Raw genomic sequence first — 23,964 nt, forward strand, 5'->3', positions numbered from 1 at the left:
TTTTCTTTCAACAGTTCCAGCAAAGAGAAATAGCAGTTATTTTTAAAAAAGTATACAGCAAAGATTGTTCCTATTGTAATGGTAAACTCTGGAAACTGTAAATACAAATAGTCATTGAACAGTCAAACGGTCATATTCCTAATTCAGGAAGAAGTAACAGTAAGAGCAGTCTGCAATCCAGTTATACTCAATTGTCAACAGAGAATGCTTTTTTTCATAGTTCTGTTTCCAAGAGACAGCAAAACTTTGGCAATTGAATGTACTGAAAATATATTTTCCAAGTTCAAGATACGGTCATAGCATTGTGTGAAAGGTGATCTGTACACCAAGGCTCAGAGGTTGGTAAAGATTCCATATGTGGAAAAAGTGCAAATATCCTGCACAGATAGCTTACAAAGCTGCTGGCGCAGTTACTCACCAGCAGAATCTCGAGTTTTGTTTGCATAGTTCACACATCACTGGAATGTGGAAAGGTGTGCTATTTTTTGGCAAGAGCAAAGGAGACATTATACTGATGTAAATTACCATGTTGGGCATGCTGAATCCATGCAGAACACTGCGGCGAAGGCTGCTACCTGACATCATTAGTTTTTGTATACTGGTTTTGTTTTTGCTGAAGCAGCTCTGTTATAGCCAGAAGCTTTTTCAGTACGTGCTAGACAAGGAAAAACAGTATGAAAATAATTAGTAAATAAGTGAAAGCTTGGTCAGATCTCAGGGATGGGAACCTGGATTTGAAAAAAGCCATATAAACACAAAGGAATAAATAAAATAATACCATTCTACTCAAAACAAAGCATAAAATTATAAGTATGTATCATCCAGCCCTTGACTATTTCTGGTCATATTATTTTGGTCGAGATAGAAGAGAATTTTTGTACACTAAAATAAATAGAAACTCATTTGTGTTTGGCATTCTCATACCTACTTAGGCCAGAACTCTCTCTAGAATAGAACACCTTACGGAAGAAAGATTTATCATTATAAATGACACATCTCAAGCCCTATAGGAGCACATGAGGGCAGTCAGGATACAGCCTAATAATTCTCCAATAAGATTTTTTTTTTTTAATATTTAAAGCAGGTCAGTGTAGCAAGAAGGCATTGTACATGCCAAGGGCATATAAGTAGGTCCATGGCACATATTCTGCATAAGTTTCTCAAGTGACTGGAACCTAAATGATCCATGCTGTTATCTAAACTCGAAAAACCTTGAGAATTTTAGAATCTCAGATTGAGGAGAACTCAGAATCACCACTCTCAATGTGTTAATCTCTTCTATAAGGTCCTTGCCAAATGGTTGGCCACTGTGGTGACCGTTCTTAGAAACTGCCATTTTTGATAAGCTCTTCTAAGGCCACACTACACAATCTCTGGATCTGGGGCTTGAAATATTTTTACCAATCTTCCTAATTCTCATGTGTTTGACAGTTTGAAAATTACTTGGCCATGCACCGTGTATGTGACAGAAGAGACAGAAAAAGCCACATCACTACTGACTTATCATTAGCTCACTTACCATTTTCATACATGCCAGTGAAGTGCATGAACACCACCATTTTTCAGTAGAGTTCACATTAACTTAAAAGCAAGATTTGACATTTTGCAGTATCAGAAATACGTAATCTTAGTCTGGGCTCATTATTCCTGTTTGCTGAGATCTTTGTGGATTATGATTCATTAAATTAAAAATTTAATATAATTAATAAGACTAATTCAGCTATTTATCACCTCCCAAAGAATCTTATGTTGACATTCTGCTTAAGTGTGAGGAACATCATTGTTAAAAAAGGTTGGCAAAAACCTACCTGCTGTGCACCACGCTCGTTACTGAGCGTTCGCAGTTCATCTGAATGGGCCACACAAATCTCATGCAATGCTGCTAAATCACGGGAAAGGTCAGTTCTAGAATGCTCTGTAGTGTCCGGAAGTTCAGGTACATTCTTTAAGGGAATCATAAAACTGCATTTAGAAATACAACTCTTTATAATCTCTTCTGAAAAGATCCTAACTGGTACAGTAGATAAAATTTAACACATAATATTCTCTTAAAATGCTCTTAGATTTTGTGACCTCAGTATTCACACCAAAACCAAGTTTCATTTTCTTCAACCACATGGCAGAACATTGTGCAATATTTTTTTTTAAACTGGAACATAAATAATGCAAGCATTAACTGCCAATCTGGATTAAATGCAACCTAAACTTAAAATTCCTCCACTCCTTCAGACTAAGTTTCATTATTAAACTGCTATAGTTTGTCCAGATTGATCAGCATATATAAGTAAGAGCTACATTACGAAAGCATTGATGAGAACCTTTCAGGCCTATAATTATCTGTGGACTCTGCCCAAAACACTTGCTAACGTGTGGAAATGATGTGTTAATTATGGTATCTTCAGATAAGGTTCATAAAGTAAATTAGTGCCAATATAGTACTACCAACTTGTTATAGTAACTAAGTATTGATTTCATTTTGAGCACTGGAATAAAATTTAACACGAGTTTAGATCACCAGTAGTTTTAAACAAATCTATTCCTCTCCCTAATGGTGACAGTATTTGTTATACACTCCTAAAAACTGCAAACACTCAGTTTTCTATGGTATAAAAAAATAATTAGAATATAATTCATTTATTCAGTGAATGAAGGCTTCTAGAGATGGGATGAAAGACAACCATATTTGCCTTTAAAGAGTTTACAACCTAGTAGAGAAGACATAGACTAGATGTAAACTGATCAGAGTTATATATATCAAAGGATATGCAGAGGATACTTAAGAAGCAGAACAAAAGGTATTATTTAGTTCAGGTTTAGGGCTCAGCAAAGCCTGCCTGAAGGAGATGTTTGAGGTGAGTCTTGAAAGATAAATTTGACTTATATAGGTGTAAAGCAGTGAAAGAGCATGAGGAGACTGGAAAAGTATTATAATATTGGAATTCTAAGCAATCTGAAAGGCTAGATTGTGTGGCATAACTAGGAAAGTGATAGAGAAAGCTGGACTGTAGACATGTGATTATGGAAAGTAAATGGAATCCTAATCTTGAATCTACACCTAGAAATGTGGCTTGAGGTAAAACTAGCTAGCCTTAAATATTGGACAGTTTCATACAGCTCCTTAAATATCACTATAGTAAAAAAAAAAAATTCAGTCATGGACCAACTATATTTTTTTGGTAATTGGAAATATTTATATTCTTCAAAACTTCCCAGGAGTTCACATATAGGAACATGATGGACATTTAGCATCTGCTCCTTTATTTCTCAATTTCATTATCAATATGGATCAACACTGTAAATTTCATATACCTGCAGCTGCAAACTAGGGGCCCACAGGCTGTCCTGACTGGTTTGACTGTACAGTGGTGTGGTGGTTGTTTACTTGTGCTTTTAAGTGAATCTGACTGTATTAAAGCAGAACATTCTCCTACCCTAGCATTCCCGAGTGCCATACACCTGGCTAAATTCACATCTCTTTTCTGGTTTCTATATATATGAACTGAATTGCTAATGAATTTATTTAGTTTTTAATTGATTCACTATCTGAAGATCTATAACAAGAAAATTTAACTTTACTAAGAAATCCAGGGTCTTAAGAATTATTTTAAAAATCCCATTCTTAATTTTATAATCACAACTTATTTATAAATGCCTAAGTAAGGCATATGTAGTCCCTCTGAATGAAGTTTAACACCAAATCCATGTATTTTATTCTTAGAAAAGCCACAGGAACATACATTCTCCAGTCCGTTTACTTATTAAAACTGGCCAGAACTGTGGGTCATCCATCTTATTTCAAATTCCACACAGTTGCAGCAAAGTTAAAGTAGCTAAAGCAGCAACAGAATGTCATAGTGGTGAGGTGGGACAAACTAAAAATTGACACAGGCAGTTCAAAAGCCACAGTCCTCTATTCTTGGTGTAAATCATTCAGTGTAAGAATAAATTGTTATAATTATATCAAATGAAGTAATTTGTTTAGGAAGGTAGACAAAAATATGCAGCTTTTTTTTTTTTTTAAGCTCTGGATAGAAAAGCTTTCTAAAGGTTGTTGCTTAAATGAGTTATACTCAGCTATATTAAGTTTAGATGTCAAAGTACTTGAAAAATTATATGCATACCCCAAGTTCATCTAAAAACATGATCATACGTTGTTTGTTACTTTTGATGAATGGATTGACACCTTCCATGTAAGGCTCCTAAAAATATAAAAATAAAAAGCTTACTATATATGCATCAAAAACATTTATCTCGTCCATAACAAAAACCATACATGTAGCAAAAATTCTTATAAATCAAATTATCAGTAGCAGCACATTATTCATAAGAATTAACTTAATCATACAATGACCATATTTTCCCTTCTAATATAAGCAAGCAGCTATTCTGAGGAATAGGAGTATGGAGTACTTTTAATGAACAAACATTCTGGATAAAAAAAGCACACATAGCCTAGCAAACACAATTTCTTATATGTAGGTCATTCAAAAATAATTAGTGAGAAACTATCAATATTTGCCAAGTACTCAGAGGTTATTAGAACCTAGCAAAGAATACAGGGAATTAAAATAGAGTGTGGTAGGGACTGCAATAAAAAATTAGTACTCATAACCTGCCTCAGGGTTCAGATAAGTTCAAAAGCTGAGTCATACTATAAACTGCTTCATTCTAAAATCTTAAACCGATTAGAAAATATGCTATGTTGTAAAACGGGAAAGGTTTAGTATTAATACACACTCTCTTAAAATCAGTAAGATGAGATAAGGACCTCAATAGTCAATTCCAAAGAAATAGACATGAAAAATCATACAGTTCTAAGAGTAATGAAATAATGATACAAAAAGTAACATGCTTATCAGATTGTCAAAAATAAAAAAGTAATACTAGTTGAGTTTTGGCAAGGCTGTGGGGAGCAAAATGTCTTCTTACTTAGTACTTTTACTCCAAAGTTCATTTAAGGAAATAACTGGACAAGTTTGAAAGGAAGTACATATAAGGATACTTATCTGTTAATATTAACAAAAGCAGATGACATAGTATTATCCCTACCAGAACATTAACAGTCATTATCTTTAGACAGTGGGATCACATATGGGTGTTTTAAAAACTCATCCGAATTTTAATATTTACAGAGAATGTTTATTGTGCAATACATAATAAAATTGATTGGGGTGCATTTAAAAATATGCTCATTTATATTTAAAAGTGGAAGAATCTGATTATACTGGAAATTATACTGAAAAAATACCTTTCTATACTACTAGCTAAAATGGTGGTTTTTAAAATTCCACTATTAAAAAGTAAAATCTAAAAGCATCTAAAAATATGAACATATCAACAAAATCATAAATTATCTTTATGAAATATATCCACTGTTGAAAATTTACTTATGCCATATTTTATGGTTTTATCGTGTCAAAGTTTCATTCATAAATGACATTTTAAAGTATCAAAATGTTTTTACCTTAGCTCCAAATTCCACAAGATTTGCTAAGTTCTGCACAGACTTAGCCACTAATATCAGTGTTCTTGCAGCAATAGGAGATGGGGAATCTATAAGAGAATTGGGTACAGCTAATGACACCAACTCCAAAGGTACTTCCAAGTAAACCAGTATAAATTTAGCACTTTAATATTTCTTTACTGTTAAAAATACTAATATTCCTCCATTCAGAACTCAGTGTTTTTTGGAAAAAGTATGACCTGTATAATTCAAAAGAGCTTGATTTAAAGGGGGAAAAACTGAATACACTTATCAGTGCTTTTAGTTTGTGAAAAGGGTACTACAGGATATTTCAAAATACTTCAAAGCTTTATCTTATTGCTAAAAAGACTTGTTACTCCACATAACCTTCAGGACAATCCACAAAGCTAATTTCAACCCATCCAAGGTTAGCAATTTGCAATATGAGCAATTCCTTGCTCCCAGCCTCCACTGACTCACATAATTCACTTTAAAGCTCAATAACAAAGATAAAGTCTGGAATCTCTGCTTTATTTTGAGGAGAAAAACATGCAATTTACTAATTTTAAAAAAATACTTTAAAGGTTAATCAGGAAGCACTGCCCTATATAGATAATAGGATGTAAATGAAAAATATTTGTCTCTATTAATTTTAAGCTCTGAAACATAATTACTTAACAGTAAAAACCTATAGATAGTCTATCTGGCTGCCTGATTTTAGACTGTCTCGTTTTATCTGAAGTTGCTAAGCTATAAATAATATTGCCTAGTGGTTCAGAGTCTAACATTCAGATAGATAAATCTCTCCAAAAGAATCCTAAACCCTTAATTCTTAATAGACCCATAGATTTAACCATTTTAGTAGCAATTGAAGATAATTACAGAGATATGATGGCTATAAAGGTAAGATACTCCAAAAAATTTTAATACAATTTTGAACTTCAAATTATTAAGACAAAAATACTTCAGATTCCTTCTGCTAATGATGGCCCATGATTACATTTGTAGTCACAAATATCATTCTTATCCTTTATTTGAAAAGTCTACAACATCTGAAAGTCAATCCATAATGGGCATTTGGGTAATGAGCAAAACTGAATCTGGTTTGTTGGAGTTTAAAATGCCAATTAACATTATATAGCTGGTGACAAGAAATCTCTACTGGGAAATCTCAAAGGGCTACTTTCTTCATAAGTATACACAGAGTACTACTGCAACTGCAGCTATAATTTTAAAATCCAACTTGCAATGGTAGTGACAGGGTCTAGCATGGGTTAAAAGCACACAGGAAGCTCTTCTTCCCAACTTGAAAAAGCCAACGTTGCAGGCTGGAAAAGTCATCAGAAGAGTTTGAGACATAGGTAGGGATAGGAAAAAAATGATTTGTGTCTAATCATGCCATCTCAGGCTTCAAATATTAGATGGAAAGAAAGGTTAAGAAACAAAATGGAAAGAAAAGGTAAAGTAGCAAAAGGAAGAAGAAAGGGGTGCTTTGGAATGTTTTATACCAAGTCTTATAATTGGATTAAAAAAAAGATTTAAAAGAAAAAATGAGTAACCTTACTAAAGAGTATGAAACTATTTTTTAATTTCAAAATTTATTAAAAGCTTATTACCTGAGATGATATTAAACATCCGTGGGTTCAGGATGGCAGGACAGATAAGTCGAAGAAAAACAAAACCACTGAATGGGAGGGAAATTTTGTTTTTTTAGAAAACTACAATATGTGTTACATTAAAATAATATATATAAACAAAAATGTTAGTACCTGTAGAACCATGAACTTTGAACTAATGTAGGGAAGACAAAATATGCAACTTTATGAAAATAATAAGCTAAAGTATCTTACTTTAAGAACATATAGTTGCTGCTTAAACATTATTCACTTTTCTCAAATTTAGATTTTTAGATTTACTTTGGGAATATTTAAGTTGTATCTGTAACATTTACTGTTTTGGCTACTATTTACTTATTCCAAGCTAGTAGTGCATTTTATACTTACTTTGAGGAAGGAGTGTCCTTAGGAACACTAAGAATTTCTGAAATACTGTAGGAGTACAAATAAACCCTTTTAATAGACACATAGTCCTGTAAGGTCCTAAAACTAACATTCTCTAACTTCTCTTTCTTTCTTTAAACAGAACAGCTCAGTAAAGTCTGTTATAAATGAAGTTGGTTATACTGATTTTGTTGAGTTACATAAAAATTAAGAATCCATTGTACTAGGGAAAAAGTGACTTCTTGATAAATGAAAATATATACAAACAATGTTGAAAAGCTTTTAAGGCAATGAAGAAAAAGACATCAAGCTTTCTAAAGTTAAAAAAAAGAGTTCTCAAATTACAAAATATTAATAGCAAAACCAAAAATTAGTATAAAAGCACATGGCTTAATAACAGTTGTCATATATGATTTTACCTGCTAATCTTACTCTGGGAACAAAGTACAAAGTAAAACTACAAGTGTATATAGCTATTCCTAGTCTGCTCCCTTCTTCAGTTACTGGTAGAGTTTATGTTTTTGTGTAGATAATATTTCTCTAATTTCCTCTTAAGAGGAATCCACACTAATAATTGACCTCGCACCTGCCCTTGTAAAGACAAGCATTATTTCCAAGTTGATAAAATTCCTTTTAGAGATTAAAATAATTGACACAGTCTCTGTTCTCTATTAGAGTGAATTTAACCCAGCTTCTCAGCATTTACCTCCCAATGATGTTGTTTGCTAATTTTGGGGAGTCTTAGAAAAATTAATGTGTTGCTTCTCAGATAGCATTTATTCTTAATATACAATTATTAAGTCTTTCGATTTCTTTATAGCAGGTAATTTATGAAGAATCTTGCATAAATTTTGCTTGAAAACATTTTGATATCTTTGTCTTTGAATCTGAAATACAACCTAGCAACACCGAACCATAAAAGAATTTCAGTGTGCAAATCCACTTTCTGGGAATTTTTAGAGGTGATTTTAAATTTAAGAGGGATACTAGGTATCTACACATATATTTAAAAGCTTAACTAGGGATAGAAATCACCACCTGGGCCATAAATGCCCCTTAAAAGACCCTGTAGTATCAGATAATCCACATAGCAGAATTTCCAGCTATTTGCTTAACAAATATACTTGTTTGAAACTTACAAAAGTTTTCATTTACATCACACACGGCTGTGCTTCAACATTATATGCTTATAATACGTTTCTGTTCCTCTCAATCACTACTAAAGCCAAGAAATACAGAATCTACAGTTCTTAAAACATTTATGTCATATCGTTACTAACCAAGAGAGATTTTATCTGCAAAAAGAGTAGAAGGCTCTTTACAAGATTTAGGTTGGGGGCAGGATTAACACACATTTTCAAAACTAATTATATGATATTGGTGTCTTCAGTAGTTGCCCAGTTTTTTTTAATAGTGTATATAACATGAGGGGCAGCATATATTCTATATGATAAATTTTATTATTAGACTCCTGAATTCTCTGATGCTTTTGCACTAATTTCCTACTGTCTTGAATGGGTTGGGGTGTGCTTAACAAAAGCGTACAGGAGTGTTAAGGATATTAGATTGGGTCTTAGATGTTTTGCCTTTAGTTCTGCCTTAGCCACTACCTTTCTGTATAACCTTAAGCAAACAATTTAATCTCTACAGATCTGCTTCCTCATTGGAAAAGTTACCTAAATGACAACAAAGTCCCCCTATATAAGCTACAAAATGCTATGATTTGACAAAGCAATTCCTCCTAATTACTGCACAATGAACACACTGTAACAGCTTCAGAACTAAGTAGACTCTGGTTGGAGATTAGCCCTGAGTCACAAACTGTTACAAACCAATTAATTAATATCTAAACTGTTCAATTATTGCTTTTCGTTCTCAGCACAAATCAACCAGTCTTTCTTTCCTCCCATCAGTGAATGTTGAGGTTTTTAGAAAATGCAAAAAGGTAGCTTGCTAGCTAAGTAACTTCAAAACAAAAACAAAAACAAAAACACAAAGTAAGTTAAAGTTTAGGAGCTATCTGAATTCAGAAAATATTCAACAGGGCTCTGACATAAAAGTCAAAGAAAAAAGGTCTGGAATTGTATACTGTATACTGTTAGTCTCCACATTTTCACAATTACCCACTTGACTCTCAGTGCAGGCTATATGATTTAACAAAACAGTAAGTCTTACCTAACAACTCTTGTTCTCATGGTAGTATTTGTAGGCCACTTGTGCTGAACAGATTTCTGTAAACACCCATAAATATACCTCAGTGTCCTGCCAAGATAACACAACCATCTCAATACAGAAAGCAATTGAAAAATACTGATCTCGTTGCAGCCTAAAGCTTAATTTACGAAATACATGACATTTTTAAATGCAACTGGCCATTTTCCCCAAAAAAGTTCTCTGTTACAAGTAGTGATATTTAGCAAAGGATAAGGAAAACTTTAAAAAGTTTTCATCATCAATTCATTTAACCAGTTCTTTACATTTACTTTGGAAGAAATCCTACCATTTTTAGATTACTTCTGTATTAAAGAAAAGTATGAAAAAGTACTGGAATGAGGATATAGAGGAACTAATGAGTACAGGTTCCAGGGAGACAGATTTTAATGTAAGTTAACTTCTACCTGAATAAGCTAACACCGGAAGCCGCTAAGCAGACACCGAGTAATTATCTCGTGTACATTTTGAGCAAGATGTTCAACTACAGACTGGAGAGGTACATGTCTTTTATGACCTCCTCAAATCTGAGGTAAGCTTCTATTCTTTCCCCAAGTTACTATATAAACCAGACATACTGGCCTGTATAAAAACATGATTTGTTTTATTTTAGTGCAAATATTTCAGTTTGGTTTCTTCAAGTCACTCTTTTTCCTTAAACACAATTCATCGTGTAAAGATTAAAAACCCTAACTTCTTCAGAGTATAATAACATCAGGACAGTGGAAAAGCTTACACATGTTTTAGAAATACAAATTTTTTAAAATGCAAATATACAATTTCTTGTCAAATTAAAATTTCACCACTTACGGTGGAAGTATTTCTGAAGCCATGAATATTTTCTCCACAAGCTCTGAAAGTATGTTCAATAGGTGTGCTAAATTAGTGTTCACATCTTCATTTTTTTCTAACTTTGATGGACTTAACTAAGAGAAGGAATAAATCAATATAAATGCATCTTGGCAATGATAAATGCAAATGAATCAAGGTAATCAAGCAGTTGTTTTCAAGGTTCTCTATTTTTCCATTTTTCAAACTGTATTAGTCTTTTGGTGGTGGTGTGGGGCTAACTGGGGTTTGCTCTGTGGAACTCCTAATGGACTTATTACCATTAATTCCCATCTACTCAACTGAAGAGCAATGATTATTCAACAGTTTTCAGTTGCTTTGGGTTAATACCATTAATGAAGTTTTCTTTTATTCATTTACCACATTTTACCACAGATTTTTAGAGGCGCATAAAACTGTATTAGACTTTATTTTAAATATAATATTCCCAACCAGAAGACAAAATCCCAGCTTCAGTGGCCACATGCACAAATATACTAGGAGTATTTAATTGGAAAGAAAGATCACTGTATATTATTATAAAACCTATCTTAAATCCATTTATTTGAGGAAAAAAGCTGATTAAAATTGAAAGGTTTTTCTGAATGAGATAAGACTTTTTAAATGACTAATAAAATACCAAATGCCTCAGAGGCAGCATCATGAACCCTTCTAAAAACTTTCCAGTAACTTCTAAAATCTAAGAATTCTTACCTAGAATTAATGGAGTAGATTTATCTATAGGAATCTAAATTCCCTAGCCTGGATTTAACATCCGGAGACTTTCTGCAGACTTGCTGCATTTCTGTATCCTTTACACTTATTAGACCAACTATGGTGTTAACCCCAGGTTTCCAACACTAAATTATCCATTTCTTCCCCTTAAGTTAATTAGTAAAAATTGGCAACTTGGTGCAGAATTAACAATTTGAGTGCTCCCAGTGTACATTATCAAAAGCAGTTCCTTTATTTTGTATCAGACATAAAAAATATATTTAATATCCTCCTTCTGTAGTTGCTCTGCCTTCAAAACAAAATGATGGAATAGCCATATAAATGAGATTCTACTCCTTTTCTTCTTGATGGTTTGTTATGAGTTTACACTGAAGCCTCAATATTCTAAAAGGATGTTTTTATTTGCTTTTGAGGGGGTTATCTTGTACTTCTGACCCTCCCACCACCACCCCTACTTCAAAAAAACCTTTGAGGAGAAACCTAGATGTTATTAGCAAGTGTCACATAGAACTTACACAACAGAAATCTCTAACAATAACTTCAATTTATGTTTGCACACTTTCTGAAAGTAGCATACACTTTTATCATTAGTACAGCAGGAGAAATGATAAAGTACTTTCATGTATTTCTGGTGCAATTCGAGGTTTTTAATCTCCAAATGAAGTACATCTTTCTTAAAAAGTCTGTTTTGCATAACATTTTTCTAAACGTTATTACAAAAGGTGTAACTGTTCTGATGAACAGCTTCAGACAGCTAATATATTTGCCTTGAAGTGCAGTTAGCTATAAAGCATTACCTATTAAAATATGCTCTTTGCTGCAATACTCACCTCGCAAGACTGCTTGCTTTCCATTATCTTTAAGATACAGTCTTTCAAAGCGTGATGAACAAATTGTGTAGCAGTGGCTTTCATATACTGCTCCATCAAGGTACTCGCAAGTGTTGTAGCTCGAAATAGGGTAGTGGCTTCATCTACATAAATATATATATATTAAAAAATTATCTGTAAAGGATTGTACTGATGTGAACCAAATTGGAAATTAAATGAATTCATTTTTTCCTCAGATAATTACAGCTATTTAAGTAAGTATGTTTATTTGCATGTAGCATTAAATATTGATTATAATGACATCCTATATTCCTATAAACTTAACTCTTCAAAAGATTTTCTATTCCTTCACTTCATTAGATCATAAACAGGAGAAGGAATTAACACTGCCACATTATGTGAACAAACAAAGGCTCTGGATGGTTATATGACTTATCTAAGACTAAAGAGCCAAATAGTGACAAAACTAGGACTAGAATCCACCTTTGGTGTCCACTGAGCCCACACTTTGAAAAATCTGAGTTAATTTACAAACAAGAATAATGTAAAACCCCAGTATAAATTAACTTATTTGCCTAAAATATGGCTATTCGTGACTTTTAATAAAATTGTAAAAAAACACAAATATTGTCAGAAAAGACAATCTCAGTGTAAAATATGTACCACCACTTTATCTTTTCTGACAAATCTATATATTTTTATATTTTCTATGATTAGGAGGAAATAGTTTTAGATTTTACAGTTTATTTGGGGAACCTAGAAGCAAGTACTGTTATTGAGTCAAAGGGCTGGTTTGAAATGGGTTATTCTGACATATTTATAAGCTGTTACAAACTACTGTGGGTCCAGCTAAATTGCCTGGAAACTACCTACCTATAGAAGGCAGAAATAAAATGCAGCTAACACCCAACTTTTGTGCAATGAATTTATAAGCAAAAAACAAACGAGAACATGGTAAGCATACCAAACTATTCTTAATAACCAAGCAGTATGAGCCATTGATCTGGACACGGAAGTCACTTTCTTACAGCTTCTAATTTGCCATGACAGAAAGTTGTATTAGAGATATTACCCCCCCCCCCCCGATATTAGCCAGCCTAAGAATCAGAAATGACATTCCAACTGTAATTTTTAATGAATGAAAAACTGAGTAACTTTGTAAAATGATTTAACTGTTTAATATGTTCTAAGATAGAGTACATATATATTTGATATATAAAATCTAATCATTAACCAGTTTTTAAAAGTATCATACTAACACATCCATACTGTACCTTCCATGCTTATTTCTCTGTCATTTAGTGTACATAACAGCAACGATTCAAGCCTTTCATGAAGAAAAATCCTCAGTAGGATGCTAGCCAGTAGTGTTCGGTCCTGTCCACATACATGTGATAAAGCATAGACTACGTGGAGCTCCTTTTGCAGTATAAGCTAAAAATGACATCAAGAAAGATTGTTGAAAGTATACAGCATTAAGCATTCTCAGTAACATTAACAGGAAATACGTTCTATATACATTTAGGAATATGTTTTATTGAATAAATTTATTAAAAACAGAATGAGTTTGTAACCTACATATTTATAGTCTTTTAAAAGCAATGTCATACTGTTGCAAGGCTTTTCAACCTTCTCTGCCTGTCACTGTGCCACTAAACTATGAAATTACGATGTTTAACTCAATGGGTATGGTGGGAAGCAGCCGCATAGCACAGGGAGATGAGCTCGGTGCTTTGTGACCACCTAGAGGGGTGGGATAGGGAGAGTGGGAGGGAGGGAGACGCAAGAGGGAAGAGATATGGGGATATATGTGTGCGTGTGGCTGATTCACTTTGTTGTACGGCAGAGACTAACAGCATTGTGGAGCGATTATACTCCAGTAGGGATGCTGGGGGAAAAAAAAGTTAATTATTTTTCTTAATGCCTTTAAAAATAATTGGACTGGTAAATAACTGTAATACCTCTTTAAATTCGCTGTACTCTTCTTCTGGCATGATTTTTTCCATAGAATATCGTGCTCGGACGCGCAGGGATCCTGGCTCAATACCTTTCAATGGTATATGGGAGCTGAGCAAAAACCATTCATCTGTGGCATGCCCTTTCTGCAGCCGGCTCAACTGGCAGCGCATAAATACTGTGACAGAAAAATATCAAATGATTACTGTCTGAAAAGGTGACTGTAATTAGTCACACAAATTTTCCTAATGTTCTATCTTATCTAAAATGCTTTTTATTAAAGGACTTTTCAGTAATATAAATTTAATACTAAATGCTTACTTCATTCATTTACTGAATGCCTACTATGTGCCAGACTCTGATAGGCAGGGATGTGGGATACAGACATGATTAAGATATAGTCTCTGACTTGCATGGAGGTAACAGTCTAGCCAAGGAGGCAAGAAGTCAATTATGATACCCCATGCTAAGTGCTGTAAAGTGGTGTATGCTAATGAAGTACAGAGAAATAATATCTAATTCATTCTGTGGAGGTTAAACATCCATTCCAAACAGGTACCCCCTTAAGCTGACTTGTAACAGGATCTGGAAGTGTAGCTAAGTAGAAACAGAGAAAAAGAGTGTGTGCAGTCTGAACAGAAGGTGTGGTGGGTGGTTTTAAAAATCCATGAACAATTTAAGAGCTATAAGAAAGCTGGTGTAGCTGGAGAGAAGGATATACAAAAGATTACACAGTGAAAGTAAGAGTGGGGAGGAGTGGATCAGGAAAGAGCCTTTCTTCTGTATCACTGCTGGGGGGTTAGATTTTATCTTAAAAATAATGGGGAACCACTAAAAATGTTAAGCATTTTAATAGTACAGAAATTACAGAATAAATATTATTTATAGCAAAAAAATTCAGGCTTTGATTCTGTTAACACATATCACTTTTTTTCCCCCTAAGCCTGATTTTTAAGAAGGTATTTAAGGATTAACCTAATTCACTCTGGTGTGAATTGCTAAATCCCATTGCCGCCTGTTTCAGAAACAGGCTGGGAAAAGTTGTGCTGCCGAGAACCAGTACTGACTACCAGAAGTGAGCAGTGTAACTTAGTTTAAAGAAAAAAATTTAAGAGTGCTTTTTTTCATTTACATGCAAAGTATAGGAAGGTAGGAGAAACCTAAAAAGTAGGAAGAAGGGATAAGGAAGCACCACAGAAAGATGACCACTGTTACTGTTTTCTTTTTGTTCCTATACGTTGTGGAGGGAGGGTGAGCAGATCTACTTTAATCCTAAGGGCTTAAGTTTACAGTATATACAATTTAGCCTTTTTGGTCTTTTTATTTTTTCTTTTTTAGATACAGCAATCAATACTTTTAGAAGTATAAAAAGCTATCTCAAGTTACACTGCTTACACACCTTTTTAATTTCCATTTTAGACTATACTTCATTGTGAATTTCCAAAGTATATAAAACATGCTTTTTTACTTCAGAAATTTCTGTGTCAACTTACAGATATCAGGATCTTTGCTTTTCTTCGTTTTATTACTAAGAGTTATTTCAAATCTGTTGATGTCAGGAGGAAGATCACTAAAGCAGCAAGGAGAAAAAGAATTAAGAAAATGTCCTGGCATAAAACTATCTAATTCCTTTATTAGTATTGAATAAACCCCCTATTTCTGCTGCTAACCCAGCTGAAAGTGCTAGATTTAAAACTAGATTCAAAACATGTTTTATTATTTGGTACACAGGAATACAGACAAGCAAATTACACGTTCCCTACTGTCTTTAACTTCCTCGAGTAAATCCTGGAAACCCTTGTAAACATTTTGTCTGTGTATATTAGTAAATGTTTTTGGATTCATCACTAATGGTAATTCATATTAATAACTAGGTGAAAAACCAAGGACACAGCACTTTACTAGTAAAAGTGAACAAATACAATAGAGAAAAAAAAAGTGTATTATTAAAATGCCTGAGCTTGGCACCATGTTCTGAGTGATTTAGATACAGAGTTTAAAAAAAATTTAAAAAGGAAAGAAAATGCGTTACAGCAAAAGGAAATCATCTAATGTAATGATAAAATAAGACTTACTCAAAGACAAATTCTTCTGACCATACAGGGTTTTGCCCTTCCCTTGCATGAGTTTTTGCTACCTGGACACTATTCAGGTAGATGTTACAATATGGATTAGTAAAATGTTTTACTGGGAGTTTATGGGCTTCTTCAATATGTAAAACAAGGCTGCTGACCTAAAGAAAACACAGAATTCGTTACCCCAGATTTCAAGAATTATGCATTAGGTTTCAAAGACAATTATTATAAAAACCCAAAATAGTGACTTATTTTCCCCTTTTTTCAGAAAACATGACCTTCAGTTATTTTTCCCTTTTAATAAATTCTTCCCACTTAAAAAAATAAATACGATTGTATTTTACAAGTTATTTCTCTAATTACATTCCTGCAAAAATAATGAAATACACCTTTTCTGCCATAAAACAATGGTTCAGAGAAAATGAAGTTGAGAAGAGGATTCTTTATTAATTTAAGTAAATAACTGTTACCACCCAAATCAAAATCTAACATGCTATATAATGCTCATCTGGAAGATTTTCTTTCTATACAGAGTTCCACAGCTAGAAAATATTTTTAAAATACTGATTCTACCATCTCATTTTACAGAAAAGGATACAGATCCAAAGAAGCAAAGTTATTTTCTCATTTTACAGAAAAGGATACAGATCCAAAGAAGCAAAGTTATTTTTCAGTTTTGATGCAAAACTTAAACCATCTATCTTCTAGTATCAGGTTCTCTTTCCCTCTTGCTACATACTACTTGTGTGGCCTTGCACAAGTCAGTTTCTATGAGCCTCAGCTTCCTCAGATATAAAATTAGGATAAAGTCTGCACTGCAAGTTGTTGTGAAGATTAGAAATGATATGTATAAAAGCACAAGCAGAGTACCTGGCACATAAAAAGGGCTCAAGACATTGTTAGCTATTTTATTTATATATATATATATATATATATATATATATATATAATATTATACCTACAAATAATTCATGCCTGAAATTTCTCACAAGATACAATCTACAAAAATTGAATCTGATTTTCTATAGCTTTCAAAATGTTAAAACATGTTTTGAGGACACATAGTGATTATACATATAATTAAATGTTCCTGGGAAAGTATCAGACTTATGGTTACAGGGAATAAAACTTTCAGTCATCTAAATAATAACCATTTATCCACTTCCAATAGAACAGTATGTTAAATTCACCAAGCTTATTGGAAATTCCCATAAGTAAAACAAGAGTCACTTTAGTCAATAAATACTGTACAAAAAAGAAACTTTCCTCAAAACTCCAAGAATATTAAATTTACCTAACTTTTCCCAATTATCTGGGGATAACTAAAAGAAAAAAGCAAAGAAATGGAGGGTATAAAGTTGAGTTTACATACCTAGAATGAAAGAGAAAGCCTAGCTTAACTCTCCATAAATGAACATGCAGGCATGTGAAGGTTTCAAATAAGACAGGATACTACCCATAAGTTATGTAATAGGTTTCAAAAGCAATTACTATAAAATGAAAAACCCTAACGTTTACCAGGATTAGTACTTTCAGTCAGATGATTTTTTCACTAAGTACCTTTCTGACACAGGCCAAAATAATTTTTTGAAGAAAAAAATAATAATAGTGCCGAACAGAATAGTTTCTGTTGGCTTGGTATTGTTACTTTAAGTGGAAGAAAAAAAGTCCTTGGTATGTATTCAAAAGATGGCATTATGGGCTAAGTATCCAGCAAGTATATAAAGAATATTCTCTTTCATAAAGAAATAACTATTTCTCCTGCTGCTGAAGCAAGTGGGAGCATGGCTTTAAAATGCCTGAAAAGATTCACCTCTCAAGAATTCTAAAGTGTTTGAAATGTTGCCCAAAATAGTTCATAGAGAAATAAAAATAAAGAGCAAAGTGATAAAGCAAAATACAATCACAAATTTGTGACAATCACAAATCAAAGAAAATCAAGTTTCACCTGACGCAGGCGTTTATTAGATGTCCCCGGACTACTTTTCCGTAAATTGCAAAATGCCTGCAGGCCTTTCATCCAGTCCTATGAAAAATAACAGCATTTCAAAGAAATATAGTATACAATAGTTTATGCAGTTTCCAATCAACAGTTTGGGTTTTTTCCCCAAATTCAATAGTTCCTTCCTTTTCTAGACTGCCATTTCTAAACTCAGAATATCCTGTGCTTTAAATACATCTGTGCTCCAACAAAATAAAACAGTGACCAAAACAATTATAATTCTGTAAAATATTGATTGTATTATTGTAGAATCTCTATATTAATCTTAAGTACCAATGAGTGATAATTTATTAGCCAGAAAATAAATTTACGTATATTTAAGCAGTTAAACTTGAGGCACCCTAAACTTGATACATTTTGTGAAAGGAAGGCTGACTGCAAAACCGACTGATAAGGTGATGACTGATTTGATGACAAACATTCTAATCTTTACCTTAGACCATGATATAGGTAGAAATGTATAAGGGGGTGTGGGTGATTTATAAGCCTTTCAAATATAACATCATATTTAAAACAATATTTCAGCCTAATATTAAGTTGCAGCTATATTCTAAAATGTTTAGTGATCTAGTACTCTGGAGAAAGGAGAGAACAATTTTAGGTTTACCCGAAATAAATCTAAATATTTTATTTGGCATACATGTTTCTAGAAAGCTCTGTACTACTGCTTCACTCAATTTGGTCTTTAGTTTGTTGGCTATTTCAATGAATCTGAATTCTGTCAGTGTTTAGAGAACGTCTTTTAATGGAGCAAACTTAAGACTAAATCGATTACCATAGCTTTTAGAAAGAGAAGACAATAACCAGAGATACCACAGGCCACCAAAGTAATAAAAAACTGGGACTATCAGTGGTATTTTTGAACTTTAAGGGATATATGGAAACAGAATATGGAAAGAGTATAGATAAATCCAATGAGAAAATGTTATATTTATGTGAGACATGCAAAACACATTGAAATGTCATCCAGGTGTGTAAGTAACACATCTTTAGAAAGAACATGATAAAATAACTGGAAGATAGGATACTCAAGTTTAAGTTTCTTTTCTAACTCAATATCTAACATTAAAAAAAAAAGTCAAACAGCAAAATATTATGAGCCCAATTTTTGAAAATTAGGGCTACATACCCACAAAACAAGGTTTTATAAGTTAATAATGAGTATTCAATTGAGATATTTTTCCATGATGGAAAAATATTCAATTATAAGCCATAAAACACAGTGGCTCATTCATCAAATTTATTCTACACCCTAAGATATTTTCATAATTTATGAGTCAGGGGCCCATGCCAGGATCCAGAGTTTTAGGAGCATCTGCCTCATATCCAAGGTTGGCAAATTATCTTCTTTTTTTTCAACAAAGTCACTTTCTTTCACCTCTAAACTACCTTCGGGTTCCTTCTATAGAGTATAAGCAGAAGAAATATAGCCATATTTCTACAAAATACCTCTAAACACCCCAGAAATATTATGGTTCAAAGAAATCAAAGTACTTTTAAAAGGAGATTTTTAAAAACATTTCTTCACAGCATTACTTAAAACTTAATAAAAGTTTTAATAAGGGCATTGCACATGGATCAATGGCTAGTGCTGAAAGTAAACATTATATCTAGACTTAGAGAAAAACAGGATTCCTCAAAATTTTTTCCTTGTGATGACTGAATTTCTATTTTTAGACACAGTTCAACCAGTGAATAACAACAATGCTTATTAGCAAAACTAACTGGCTTACCTTTTTGACTGTACTGAGAATATAACCTTTCTGCAGAGAGGATTTTCAATGAACATTCTCAGTTGGACTCAACATCATAGCCCATTTAAAGGTCAATTTAAAATGGAGTTTTCCTAATAACCCTACACTGTTTTTCTGCATTTCTTTCAAAAAAAATTTTTTTTACACATGAAAGTTTCTCATTCCTTAAAATAAAACATGATTAGATTTCAGGCATCCTTTTTATCACATTATCTTAAATGCAACAGCTTTCTATTCCAGTTAAAAAAGAAAACAAGGGCTGAATAAAGTTGACAGTAGTTGAAAAAACAGTTAACTTACCTCTGCTTGTTCTGGAGTTTCTCCTGCAAAGTAGAAGATGTAATGTTCTTCACTAAAGTGCTGAACCACTATCTGAAAACAGTTTGGCCTTTAAAATACAAACAAAAAAGTTATTAGGAAGTTTTAACATACCAACTTTACACTAACTTTAGAAAAAAAAATCAATATAATTATATAATTTATATAAACTTAACAAAATTCTTAATTTAGAGAAATAATCCATTGTACTAGATTACTAAAAAGAAAATGTCAGCTTCATATATTTTAGAAAGCTTTTTGTCTGCACTACTGAATTTTATCAAACTATCAAAGTTTAAAAATATTTCACAGTACTGTGTAGATTAATTTTAAAAGGCATTAGAAATAGAAAAGTTACAATAAAATTGAAGCAGGAGTGCTAGAATTGCGTATAGCTAATCTAAAGACTTTAAAGCAAATAAAATGTTACTAAACTCAGTGCTTCAGGATGATATATAATATACATTTATATGTACTGGGAAAAGACTAGACATGTTCTTTAGGCCTAAAATGTTCTTAATGGTTATCTCTCAGTAGATTGTGGGTGATTTTAATTTTCTTCTTTATAATTTTACTTATTTTCAATTTTTTTTTTTTTACAACTGGCCATTTTTCCTCATTCCATTTTAATGGAAATATCGTAAGCTTATTTTGAGGATCAAATGACCTAACAGTGGTGTGCAATAAATATTAGTTCTTATCTTCCTATAGTATGCACTGTAGTATAATTCATTTGACATGTAAGTACAATATTAGATAGTAGCTTATATCTTTTTTGAAGATGTGCTGCCTTTCCAACTAGATTTGAAAATGTTTATAAAATGTTTAATAAGGGCCTTCAAGTTTTTGAAATTCAATAAATATTATTTCTATTTCTTGCTTTAACCAAAGAGTATATCTTATCTTACGCTTTAGTGTTAGAAGGTCATAGCAAAATACCCAGAGTACAAGCTTAACATTTATTAAAGATAAAAAACCATCTCTTCAATGCTTTGAGAATACCATAAAACAATGGAATTTGTCAGTTGAAAACTTCTGATTCTGAAAGTGGTTTGTACCAGACTAACCCTCCTGGCAAGATAAAGTATAAACCAAACAAAACACAACTGTTTGAAGTCACTGGAGAACAAGCAGCTCAGACTGAAGGGACCAAGATCATAGTGAGGTGAGACTGACATTCTCCACAGCTTTTCTTTTCAAGGTGTTTGCCAATTCCTAAACCGTGTAGGGCAGGAATCTGGGGCAATAAGCAGAAAACAGCATCTAAGAGGCTAAAAAGCTAACGAAGCACATTCAGAGTTTCACAGTGCTGAGAGAGACAATTGAGTTCAGGGCCTTTAAAAGAGAAAGCTTTCAGTTGAGACCCCTGAAGGGCTATGCCTTCAGAATAAGAGCAAACCAGAAATAGAACAGCCTTCGCCGATACCTCCAGTTGATCCCTGAGGGGATCAATATGAACTAACCCTATTCTAACTTATCTGGCAAAAGAACAGTCCTTTCTGGAGACAATAACATTATCCATAGCTTCCACAGTTTTTCATACACTGTATCCACTATTCAGTCAAACATAAGTAGACATTACAGGAATCAGGATCAAATGATTGAAAAGCCAAAAGAAAAACACAAGAAAGACCTACATATAATCCAGATATTGAGGACAGATACAACTTTCAAATATCTGTAATTAAAGTGCTTAAAAAGATAACAAAATAGAGAATTCTGCCAGGTAACTAGATATTTAAAACAAGAATCAAATGGAAATTCTAAAGTGGCAAAAGTAATAAATTAAGACCTCAACAAATGCATTTAACTACAGAAGAATAGATTTGTGAGCTGAAGGCAAATCAGAAGAAAATATCCAGCCTGAGGCACAGAGAGGAAAAAAATTATGAGAAACATAGAAAACCGTTTAATAGACACATGGGACATAGTAAAAGGAATATAACATGTAACATGAGTCCCAGAAGATTAAAGAGAATTAAAGAGAATGTGGCAGTAGAACTGTTTAAAGAGATACTAATGAAGAATTTTCCAAAAATGACAACAGACATCAGGTCTCAGGTTGAAGAAGCTCTACAAACATTAAGATACATTTAAAAAATATATATTTTTTACAGTAGGCATATTTGGTTTAACTTTTGAAAATCTAAGGAAAGGAAAAATCTCAAAGCTTCCAGAGAAAGATGAAATACAGTACATCTTGAAGGAAAAAAGATACATTATCTCTAAAAGAGAAACAATGACAAAATGTTGAAAAGTAGAAAATCTTTAAAATGCTGAAAGAAAATAATTACCAACCTAAAACTTAATATCCAGCAAAAACATCCTTCCTAAATGTAGATAAAACAATAAATACTGCCACAGTAAAAGATGCAGCCTAAGGAAAGATAAAGGTATAAAATTCCCACATAAATATTCACTACAGTAATAACTCTGTATGACTGAATATCTTCAAACTTGTGCTTCTGAAATCATTTATATTTAAAGTAAAGCAGGGAGGAGCTTCAAGATGGCAGAAGAGTAAGACATGGAGATCACCTTCCTCCCCACAAATACATCAGAAATACATCTACATGTGGAACAACTCCTACAGAACACCTACTGAATGCTGGCAGAGACCTCAGACCTCCCAAAAGGTAAGAAACTCCCCAAGTACCTGGGTAGGCCAAAAGAAAAAACAGACAAAAGAATAGGGACAGGACCTGCACCAGTGGGAGGGAGCTGTGAAGGAGGAAAGGTCTCCACACACTAGGAGCCCCTTCGCAGGCGGAGACTGCGGGTGGTGGAGGGGGGGAGCTTCGGAGCCACGGAGGAGAACGCAGCAACGGGTGCGGAGGGCAAAGCAGAGATTCCTGCACAGAGGATCGGTGCCGACCAGCACTCACCAGCCCCAGAGGCTTGTCTGCTCACCCGCCGGGATGGGCGGGGGCTGGGAACTGAGGCTCGGGCTTCGGTCGGATCGCAGGGACAGGACTGGGGTTGGCTGCATGAACACAGCCTGAAGGGGGCTAGTGCGTCACAGCTAGCCGGGAGGGAGTCCGGGGAAAAGTCTGGAGCTGCCGAAGAGGCAAGAGACTTTTTCTTGCCTCTTTGTTTCCTGCTGCGCGAGGAAAGGGGATTAAGAGCGCTGCTTTGAGGCGCTCCAGAAACGGGCACGAGCCGCGGCTATAAGTGTGGACCCCACAGACAGGCATGAGATGCTAAGGCAGCTTCTGCAGCCACCAAGAAGCCTGTGTGCAAGCACAGGTCACTGTCCACACCTCCCCTCCCAGGAGCCTGTGCAGCCAGCCACTACCAGGGTCCCGTGATCCAGGGACAACTTCCCCGGGAGAATATGTGGCACACCTCAGGCTGGTGCAACATCATGCCGGCCTCCGCCGCTACAGGCTCGCCCCGAACTCCGTACCCCTCCCTTGCCATGGCCTGAGTTAGCCAGAGCCTCCGAATCAGCTACTCCTTTAACCCCATCCTGTCTGAGCAAAGAACAGATGCCCTCAGGTGACATACATGCAGAGGCGGGGCCAAATCCAAAGCTGAACCCCAGGACCTGTGCCAACAAAGAAAAGAAAGGGAAATCTCTCCCAGCACCCTCAGGAGCAGCGGATTAAATCTCCACAATAACTTGATGTACCCTGCATCTGTGGAATACCTGAAGAGACAACACATCATCCCAAATTGAGGAGGTGGACTTTGGGAGCAACAATATATATATTTTTTTCCCTTTTTCTGTTTTTGTGAGTGTGTATGTGTATGCTTCTGTGTGTGATTTTGTCTGTATAGATTTGCTTTTA

At 34.0% G+C, this 23,964-nt stretch overlaps 1 protein-coding gene across 3 annotated transcripts in view; it reads right to left on the reverse strand.

Moving 5' to 3' along the window:
- Nucleotides 1–571: 571 nt before the first annotated feature.
- The window catches only part of RASA1 (RAS p21 protein activator 1), a gene marked incomplete at both ends in the record, with an annotated part of 106,871 nt that continues 83,478 nt past the window's right edge, over nucleotides 572–23,964 (reverse strand). For 2 of the 3 annotated variants that reach the window (XM_079702325.1, XM_079702324.1), the window contains 14 exons: nucleotides 572–655; nucleotides 1,809–1,943; nucleotides 4,122–4,199; nucleotides 5,465–5,553; nucleotides 7,081–7,148; nucleotides 9,640–9,726; nucleotides 10,486–10,601; nucleotides 12,069–12,211; nucleotides 13,343–13,502; nucleotides 14,030–14,202; nucleotides 15,518–15,594; nucleotides 16,100–16,257; nucleotides 18,048–18,125; nucleotides 20,156–20,243. In XM_079702325.1, the coding sequence (XP_079558451.1) occupies nucleotides 572–655; nucleotides 1,809–1,943; nucleotides 4,122–4,199; nucleotides 5,465–5,553; nucleotides 7,081–7,148; nucleotides 9,640–9,726; nucleotides 10,486–10,601; nucleotides 12,069–12,211; nucleotides 13,343–13,502; nucleotides 14,030–14,202; nucleotides 15,518–15,594; nucleotides 16,100–16,257; nucleotides 18,048–18,125; nucleotides 20,156–20,243 (1,534 nt within the window). The remainder of the gene's footprint in view (nucleotides 656–1,808; nucleotides 1,944–4,121; nucleotides 4,200–5,464; nucleotides 5,554–7,080; nucleotides 7,149–9,639; nucleotides 9,727–10,485; nucleotides 10,602–12,068; nucleotides 12,212–13,342; nucleotides 13,503–14,029; nucleotides 14,203–15,517; nucleotides 15,595–16,099; nucleotides 16,258–18,047; nucleotides 18,126–20,155; nucleotides 20,244–23,964) is intronic. The other variant, XM_079702326.1, reaches the window with a different exon arrangement.

The sequence above is a fragment of the Hyperoodon ampullatus genome (assembly GCF_949752795.1).
Source record: "Hyperoodon ampullatus genome assembly, chromosome: 4".
In the NCBI taxonomy this organism is placed as follows: domain Eukaryota; kingdom Metazoa; phylum Chordata; class Mammalia; order Artiodactyla; family Ziphiidae; genus Hyperoodon; species Hyperoodon ampullatus.